General features: G+C 36.8%; 1 protein-coding gene across 2 annotated transcripts in view; it reads right to left on the bottom strand.

Moving 5' to 3' along the window:
• Positions 1–1,797: 1,797 nt before the first annotated feature.
• Positions 1,798–10,182, bottom strand: part of Sptssb (serine palmitoyltransferase small subunit B) — a 29,926-nt gene continuing 21,541 nt past the window's right edge. The window contains exons 3-4 of one of the 2 annotated variants that reach the window (XM_048814375.1): positions 10,116–10,160; positions 1,798–3,343 (exon numbers count right to left, since the gene is read on the bottom strand). In XM_048814375.1, coding sequence (XP_048670332.1) covers positions 3,081–3,311 — 231 coding nt within the window. In that variant the 5' untranslated portion in view covers positions 3,312–3,343; positions 10,116–10,160 and the 3' untranslated portion in view covers positions 1,798–3,080. The remainder of the gene's footprint in view (positions 3,344–10,115; positions 10,161–10,182) is intronic. The other variant, XM_015494355.2, reaches the window with a different exon arrangement.

Raw genomic sequence — 10,182 nt, 5'->3', positions numbered from 1 at the left:
CGTCCCCTCACTCCCCTCTGTACAATCCATTGTTCCTTCATTGTTCCCTGACCCCCATCATAGATTAGCATCTGCTTGTCAGAGGAAACATTTGGCCTTTGGTTTTTTTGGGTTTGGCTTATTTTTGTTTAATAAAAATTTTCAAGTGTACCAAGAGAATTTTTATAAATAATGCCTGAATACCTATCACTTAGTTTCTGCTATATTTTCCTCACACATTTATTCATTTTTCTATCCTTCTATCTATCCATCAATACTTGATTGACTTTTAATACATTTGTTGAATGAGTGAATGGGTGCTACTGTTTTGGTACATAGGCAGAAGTGGTCCATTCTGAGGTTGGCCTAAAACATATACTGATCTTCCTTGTTTTTGTGTGAGCCCAGGATATGGGCAGCTACATAATATCCCCTAAAGTATATTTCTGCTAAGTTCTGTATGAACCACTGGGCTAGATGGAATTCAGAAATAAGGACAAATCTCTGTCTTCCAGGAGCATACTTGAATATGTTAGTGATAGGAAAAGAAAAAAAGTAGAAAAAAGTGGGCTAGTAATTGCTTTTTTCACAATAATAAATACTGATCAGTAACATTATCTGATTTCGTGGCATTTTATGATTTACTTGCATGAGTAGCTAAAAGAAATTGATGCTTTTGCCAATACCAGGAAAAGAGTATTTTATGATTCCTTGTTCAGTCAGTGACAATTGCAAGCTCACTGAAACCATGGGAATTTTGGCTTTTTAAAAAGTTTTGCACATACCATGAGATATCCAAGTAATAGAAGCTAAAGAATAGCACATAAAAAGCGTTTCTAATCTAGCCTAACTGCGGTCAAGGTTAAGGGCATCTCTGCCTAGTCTAGAAACTCAGCAGAGCAGGCTGTCCAGGTTCAGCTTTCTTTTCTCCTCCACTGTTTACTGATAGGTTTCCCCTGCCCACCTATATTTGATTATACTTTTTGGACCCTGCATTTATTATTTTTGATTGCTCTGAAGTGATGTTTGCCTTCAAAGTGACATCCCGGGGCAGTGCTTTGCCATAATCTTTTATTAACCTTAACTGTGTCTCTTCATGTTTATTTTAACTCTCTTATTTTTAGAAGGAGGATTTGGAGAAGGTCAATGCAGTGTCTTTGTGACTGAATTCCAAAAGGAGTTAGCAGGGGTCCACGTATATAAGGGTGTTGGATCATTGTGAACTGGGAATGCATCCAAGTTCATGCTCAACTGAGAATCCTCTGTTAAATATTTAAAAGTGAAAACAGTCTTTCAAAGTAGGCATGTGGGTCTGGGAAGCATAAAAATGGGTGAACACAGTACTCGGGTAGAATAGCAAAGGTGTCAGTTGGAGAGCAGGCTTGTTGTTCTTCCAGTCTTGACTGTCTCTTCATGCTCTTACCCTTCTTACTTGGTGGAATTCTGCTTTCTGACATATTGGTGAACCCTGTCCCATCAGCTTTCATGTTGTTCTCCCATGGGCTTCCATGTGGCAATTATTGGCACAGTCCAGTGTGGACCTGACCTGGATTTGCATCCTTGCTTTTGTGCTAGTGACTAACTGACCTTGAACAAGAAATGTAACTTTTCTAAGCGCCTACTACCTGTAGTAGGGAGACATTAATGCTACCTTAAGATGTAAAAGGGGTCCAGCATGACAAGTCCTTTGGTAATGGTACTCTACCATTTAAATCAGCTGCCATATTGGATTAGCAAGAAATAAATTGGGGAGATAACTGTGTCCCATTTAGTGCAATTTGAGAGGGAAAAAAAATCTGCAGTGGACAGTTTACTTACAAAATTAAGCTTAATTTTATTTTGCAAAAAACAAGAAATGCATATTCAGTTATGATTTCTCTTTAAAATACGTGTTTGCTTTATTACTAACATGCAAGTTAATTTGGCATGCTAATCATCTTTCTTTTTAGCTTTCCTTGGAATTTTTTTCCCAGCACAAACAAGGGTGCAAATATTGTCAAAAATCTATTTACATTTTTACCTTCCAGAATTACTAACATTAATATTTATTGGGAGGAAAGAAAAGCAGCAAGGCTTGGTCTTTGGCATTAACATTTGATTGAGCAATATAATTAAAAACTTATATTTGCTTTTAAAATACACATTTTTGAAGGAAATTTAATAAATCTTGTTTCTGCTCTACAAAGGAGCCACAACATCAAAGCATTTAACTGGAGCTGTCGAGTTCCTGCTGGTGGAATATTACTTCCAGCCTATTTATTAGCTTTTCTTCCTGTAGCTCCACACATGCCTTTTTTTTTCTTCCAGTGAGTGAAAGCACAGAAAAGAAAATAATTTCTTTTCTCTTTTCTCCCCAGCATCATGCAAGACAAGGGACATCAAAAGTCTTAATATCTGCATTATCTGAATTTAATTTGATTATATTTTGTTTCTTACACTTAATATGATTATGTATTATAATACTTACTTGTTTATTTAAAATCAACATTGTTGATTTCAAACTGACTTTTAGAGACATTTGAAATAATTCATGAACCATTCTGAAAGAAAATAATTGCCTCCAGAATATTCTTTTGCATTTGAAGTAAGAGAATTTCAGGTATTAGCAGTTTACTAGAAAATACAACTTTAGGGAGTACATATAATTTATTCACATCTTTTTATACATTGTAAACAAGGACAGGATACTTTTGAGAGTAGCCTATGAAGGTTTTTTTCTTGTAATATATCTTTCAGCGTAGGATAGGTATTAAGGGATCATTTTAAGTATGATTATGGTAAATCTCTTATGAACATATTTTCCAGGAAAATTTTATATGAAATTGTCCTGATTTAAAAACAAATTCCAAAGTCATAAGATTTGCATTGAGTGAACATGGTATATGAGGTAAAGGCATCATATTTTCTATGGTCTGATGCACAATGTAGTATGTACAAAAGAAACTAGAGACATCCATCTCAAACTCCAGGCAGGACACAAGAGTGCATAGAGAAGAGTGATTTTTCAGGTCAGAGAGTGAAAGATGACACAGTAGTCACCTAAATCAACACGTTGTAAGCAACATAAATGAGCAATGCCATTTCACAGAATGCAAAAGAGATCAATTAGAAATTGTACTGTGATAGCCACATATTTTTGAGAAAAATTCCCAAGCCAGGCGAATGTGGATTGGGATGAAGACATAGGCAGTGTATACCACCATAGCAAAGATGGTTAGTAAGATGGTATTGAACATAGATCGCTCCCAGGGCTCCAAGACAGCACAGCAGCTAATGATTTGGTATTGATAGTAGAGCCAGGAGAAATACTCCTTCACACGCCTGAAATCCATGGCCGGCTCCTTCAAGCTGCAGAAAGTCTGTCCTGTTGAAGAAGATAACAGAGTAGAAGAAAAATGAAATAAGGAACAAAACACAGATTATCCTTAAATTTTCATAATCTTGACAGGTTAAAATCAAAGAATGTTAAGGATCACTGAATGGATTATTAACATGAACATTACATAGAAATAATGCTTAACATATTGATAATAGAAAATAATTATCACTACCAAAAATTATTACTAAAATATTATTAGTGATATTTAAAAATGATAATTGTTAATAAAACTCTCATGGTAACCATCCCTGAAAATTAAGGTCAACCACATTTTCTTTAGCTGTGTACACAAAGAGAGATAAATGTGAACTTTTCTGTTTCCAACAACATACATCTGGCAGAAGACTTAAGGAATAGTGTTCAGAAAAGTTAATACGGCAAACCTGGGGCTGCTATCTTCAGAAGGGCCTGCGTACAATTTTGGCCCTTGGCTTGCATCTGAGAACTTGGCTTTTTGGAATGTTCTTTCTATTCTATAAAAATAGTAAACTTTAAAAACCATGTAATTTGTAGTGAATACCCACAGTATTCTGGTAGTCTGAAATTTTGAAAATTTCTAGGCAAAGGATGACCACATTGCCAGCCCCAATAGAAACCTTGGGCGCTGAGCATAGCTTCCCTGGGCAAAAACATGGCATATACAGATGCTTTTCAAGCAATGGAGTTACATCCCAATAAACATATTTTAAGTTGAAAGTATGGTAAGTTAAAAAATGCATTTAATATACATAATCTATCGACCATCAAAGCTTAGCAACATAATACATAATCAAGTACGGTTGTCTGTCTTCATAATCATGTGGTTGACAGGGATCTGTAGCGCACTGCTGTAGTCCAGCCTCACCAGGGTGTATATTGTGCCATGTATTATTGGCTCAGGAAAGGAACAAAATACAAAATTAAATGTATATTTTATATGAAGGTTCTATTGCTTTTACACCATCATAACCATTAAAAAATCCTAAGTAGAACCACAGTAGGTTGGAGATGAAGGAGGTATTACCACACATTTTTGCTAGTACAGAAGGGAACATATTCATGGGAGTGTCAGATCCTGTTGATCCTGTTGTGTATGTTTTTGCTGTGTATCTTGGATGAATCTTTATGGTGATTTGCTGAATATATGAGTGGTCTGGGTAACACCCCAAACAAATGGAAGGCCCAAAGGATACCTTCAGATGATCATTGGTTTGGAGCACAGAACTTATCAAAACTAGTTTTATAAACATGTTTTTCTGGCTTTCAGATAGCACCACAGTTATAACCACATGTAAAACTTTACAGAAAGAAGAGCTCCTACTGTTTCTTGAAAAGATCCCTTGGATGATTTTACAGACCTGTATAGACACGGGAGTGGGTACCTATAGGAAATAGGCTCATTCCTGTGCCTCTTCTGCTTATTCTTAAGAATGTACCACATCATCAAAGTCTGCTTTGATAACTTTTACTATCTTACTCACAGGTAAAAAATTTTGAGGATGATTTCTATTTTCTGGCCTGAAAATATCTCCTTTTTCTTTCTTTCTCTCTTTTTTCTTTTTTTTCTTCCCTCCCTCCTCAACCCTTTCTTTTCTTTTTTTTTTTCTCTCCCCTCACCCTTTTGGTACTGGGATTAAACCCAGGGGTGTTTAACCACCAAGCAACAATACCAGTAAACTCCTCACCCCTTTTCTTTTAGACAGGTTCTCACTAAGTTGTTTAGGGCTTGGCTAAGTTGCTGAGGCTGGCCTTGAACTTGTGATCCTCCTGCCTCCGCCTCCCCAGTTGCTGGGATTTCAGTCATGTACCACCATGCCCAGCATTTTTTTTTAACCCTCTTTTGAGTAAAAGCAAGATGCTTTTGCTAAGACTGTGAACTTTTCAGGCTATAGGGAGATACTGATCCTTGTACACTGGACCTTGGACAATTTCTGGCATAAAGAGGTCATCAGTAAATATTTCCTGAATGAATAAAAAAAAAATAAGTGAATGAGAAGTAATCAATTTAAAAATAACCATAGAACTATGTCCCAATGTAAGTGGGACATAGTTAGCTATTATTGATTTTAATATGGCTTAGCTTTGATGAGAAGTAATATATTTGATAAAGGATCATTTCCACAAAAACTTAAAATGGAAAATCCATGTGTGATGAGGTCATAGATATCTGTAATAATGGCCAAAATTATCCAGATAAATGGATAATTTTTACTTTTCTTTGAAAAGAAAAGTCAGTCTCCCATTTTTCTTAGAAGTCAGGCGTGAGAACTAAGCAATTAGATTTAAATGCAGGTGATCTTGGGAAGATATTACTGCTAATGTTCTTTTTTCCTCCCAATTCTGACTGCAGAGAAGAAGCAAAAGTGAATAGGGTTAGGTCTGAAAGAAAATGAGTGACAGAAGGAGGGTGTCTTCATCTGTTTGTGTTGTTATAGTACAGACTCTCACAGTTCTAGACGGTGGGTAGCCCAAGATGTAGGTGCTAGCAGGTTTGGTGTCTGGTGAGGACCCTGTATCTGCTTCCAGGATGGTGCCTTGAAGGCCATGTTCTTACATGGAAGAGAGGATGGAAGGGCAAAAGCTGAATGATGTGTGAAGCCTTTTTTTTTTTTTTTTTTAAATAAAAGCCTATACCTTGTTCACAAAGGAGGAGTCCTCAGGAACACCTACAGGCCTTCCCTCAATACTACTTCATTGGTGATCAAGCTTCAACATGAATTTCAGAAGAGATACAAACATTCAAACTGTACCAGAGTGGTTATTTTTAATAAGTGGCATTATCCCAGCCACTGAGATTTCCCACATTATAGAATGAAACAGTAAATATCAGGAGTTATCATTATTTGAGCTTTTAGGCTGCCTGTAAGACAACTTTTAAACATCTTATTCATGACTACCCATATTGGCTTTCTTCTAATTACTCAGAGTTCGAGGCAGTGCCAGGTAGCTGATCAGGAGCCTGGAGTCTAGTCTGTTGATTAGGTATCTAGTGCCAGGATGTGCTAGATGAAGGTGCATTACTCAGAGTCAACTGTGTACTGAGAATCAGTTTAAAATATTCTTAATACTCTTTTCATTTTTATAATGAGATAATACTGCTCATTTAGAAATGCTATTCACCTTTTCTCTTTATATTATAGTTTTTTAAAGTGCACTAATTAATCTTCTGGTGATTGCTTTCTCTTTTAAAATTAATTCCTTGCTTGGGCAGTCTTGGTGGTTATTGATTACAATCTGTGAGAGACCTGAGCCAGAGATATCCAGCTAAGCTGCATCCAGATTCTTGAGCCATAGAATCTGTGAGGTAACCAATGTTTATTTGTAAAATTCTGGAAGGTAATCAATCAATTAATCAATCACTCAAAGAAATTACCAATAAAAAGCATAGAAACATATATTACACCAAAGAAGAAGACATAGTAAGACCTTGGTCACAAATACTCCAAATCTGCTATGATCTGAAATATGGTCATTTCAAATACATTTTCATACTGCTAACAATTTAAGAAGTTAAGATTTAATTTTTTTTCCTAGACTGTTTCCACAATCTGTCATTTCTTAGCCCTCTGAGCAGTCAGCTCTGACATGGGAAAAGTGCTTTTATTGTCAACTCTCACTTTAAACTCATGAAGTCTAAAAGTCATTCCACAAAAAACATTGATTGTCCCCCTTTCTTTGATTCTGTTTCCCCCTATTGATTATAAGCAATTTTAAAGATTGTTTATTCATTGTTTCTTATGATGAAAAGGTGAGAAGACAGAGAGAGTTCGATATTATTGGTAGGCCATCTGGTACAATCTATTGTTAGAATGTGCCCTATTTTTAGATTCTACATTTGCTTAGGTAATATAATTCTTCTTCCTTGTGAGTCCATTTTATTAACCCCTTATGGGACTATATGCATGATTTAAAAAAAAACACTTTAGACAATTTGATGAATAACATGGGTAGGAGAATTCATTTTTCATTGAACAAACACCATTTTGGTATAACTATGTGCTTCTGGATAGTAATGGTCCCAAAAGGACTCTGTTCCAAAAAGCATTGCAGGCAGGAAATGCTGTTCTGGAACACATAACAAGCAATGAACGAAAGGCCAGGAATGAGCAATAAATAGAGGCAAAGAAGATAGAAAATGCTAAGTAGGACGTTGGGAAAAGAGGCTGAATTTAGGCAAATAACTTGATTAAATGTAGGCAACCTAGAACCAGATGACAGCAAACGTCTTAGTCTGGAGTTTTTACAATGAAATGTTAAATTTGCTTACCTACTTCTTTAAAGACAATGCCATATCCCAGTGAAGGGCTTGAAATATTTACTTTATTCAAGCACACCATGAATCTCCTTGTTTTTAGCTATGTGCTTTTTAAAAAATGATTTACCATGTTTGGAAATATTCTTTAAAATATTTCCTCTAAACTGGATGACTTTTAAAACCCACTTAGACCTTTAATGAGGTTGTACATTCAAAAGTGGCACTGCCTAAGCAGGTGGTGGCATGTCTTCGTGGGTGCAGTGCCTGGGATGCACTCTAATATGGTTTTGACTCTGACATGCTGAATTATTTGATGATACCTGCTTTAGACTGAATGTTTTCCCCCCAATACTCGAAATCTTGAAATCCTAACCCCCCAAATGATAGTACTAGGAGATGGGGCCTCAGGAAAATGATTAGGTTGTTACTGCAGAGCCCTCATGAATGGAATTAGTGCCCTTATAAAAGAGATCCCAGAGAGCTCTCTTGCTCCATCTGCTTCATGAGGACACAGGGAGCGAATACAGCTGTCTGTGAACTAGGAAGACGCCCTCACTAGACACTGACTCTTTGGGAGCCTTAGTCTTGGATTCCCCAGCCTTGAGAGCCATGAAAAGTGAAATCCTATTGTAGACGAGCCGCCTAGAACATTATATTGATATAACTGCCAGAACAGACTCAAACAACATTCTCTGGTAAAGAGGAGGGCAGTAGATTTTAAAAGGGGTCATCATACTGCTGCCTGGGCTTCTCAGGAGGCCCTGTTGAAACACAAAGCAGTTGAAGCTCCCAGTAAGAACTGGGGAGGGGAGTCACACAAAGTCATCACTGTTACCTGGAGTGAACAGATTGTCAAGCAGGGAGAAAAGCCCTCTCTGAGCCTTTTTTTTTTTTTTTAAATCATGAGAAAATCTCCTTCAGACAGGACTAGAGCAGTATACATTTCAACATTACCTAAAGGATTCGATTGATCAGAATCTCCCTAATGAATAATAAAACAATTTACATTTTCATCGGATTACTTGTAGTTTAGAAAGCATTTCTATTTTACTTGCAAAGCCCAGAGTATGTATTTGGGAATAAAGATAGTGATTCAAATTCTGACTCCTTTACTTACTGGCTATGTGTTCTTGGGCCAGTTATTTAATTGTCCTTGGCCTCGATTTCCTCACCTGTAAAATGGAAATAATAATCCCTATTGCTTAGGGCTGCTGTGAGAAACAGCAATAATGCAAATACAGCATCAATCCCAGGGACTCAAATGTGGAAGAAATGCTTAGATAGGGAGACAGAATCTAACTATAAGAAGACTTTCCTTTCTCCTCTATTTCCATTTATCCATTGAAAATAATTATCAGCATGCTGGAAGTTGCTTTCAGAATATTCCACTGAATTTTTTATGGAAATTGCACTGAATATTCCATGGTGAACAAGACAGGCATGGCCATTCCATGGTCTAGTCTACCAATACAGAGTTCAAATAATACTTAGCTCCTGTACTGGGTAGCTAAAATGGAATCTTAGAGTGCTAGTGGACTGTAGAGATCCCCTAAGGTGAATCACTCATTTTAAAGAAAAGGACCAAGCCTGTGAATTAGTATTAAATTGATATTAAATTGGTTGACATTAGTTTGTCAAGACAAATTCCAGTTATTGACCCATGGATTGGCATGGATTTATATACCATAAATTAACAATGAAATAAGAAGTAGAAATTCCAATGAAGATTTTCTGTGTTCTTCTCAAAGCCAAGCAAAGACAAGGGACCCGGGTGTGAAGGATATCAGGGAGGCCTCAGTCCCATCCTCTCTCAGTTTCCCCAGACCCTATCCTTTCCTTACATAAGATTTTTTTTTCTGACATTGGATAGTTCAGATTCTGTTCTAGCAACTGAGGGTTTGAATGATCACTTAATGTAATTGGGAACCAGTAAAACCTAAGGTTCTTATTGGTAATGTACTCATGAGCATGGATGAAAGAACCATAGCCAGACTACAGGAAAGAGAGGGAGGATTGTTAAGAATCAGAGTGAGGGACTGGCTTCTAGAAAGAATTCACTGAATGAATAGGGACACTAGAAAATAATCAAGGACTTTGAAGTCCCCTAAGAGATTATTGCATAATTGAATGAAGAATTAATTGCTCTCTTACTCTCTCTTTTTAAAATTTGTAATGTTACTACCCTTTGATCAATAGGTGAAGATTCTTTTTTATTACTATAGTTATGTGCAGTGAGGAAGGAGATAAAGTTTCATCTCTCTTCCAGACTGAAGGTGAGAAGACCTGGCTTGATTCAGGGGCAGGACTCCCTTCTGGCTGAATGGATAAGAAAATAAACAAGTACAACAATTATAAAAATGCAGGTGGTAACATGAACTGTGAGGGGAGCTTGCAAGAGAAGTGGTGTCTGGGCTTGCTCACAAAGTTTATTGTTGTTTTCTGCTCTGGGGAATAGGAGTGGTAGGAAGTTAGGTAATTGTGATGCAAGATGAGTTGCCAGTAATTTAGGATGGTGGCATCTACCTTGGGAGTATTGCAGAAGAAGTGATCTTGCAGCTCCTCCTTTGCCTAAAAAAAAAAAAAAAAAAGG

This window comes from Marmota marmota, unplaced genomic scaffold (assembly GCF_001458135.2).
Source record: "Marmota marmota marmota unplaced genomic scaffold, marMar, whole genome shotgun sequence".
NCBI classification, from domain to species: Eukaryota; Metazoa; Chordata; class Mammalia; order Rodentia; family Sciuridae; genus Marmota; species Marmota marmota.
The sequence above is the reverse complement of the archived record's forward strand: the minus strand, read 5'-3'. Positions and strand labels throughout refer to the sequence as shown.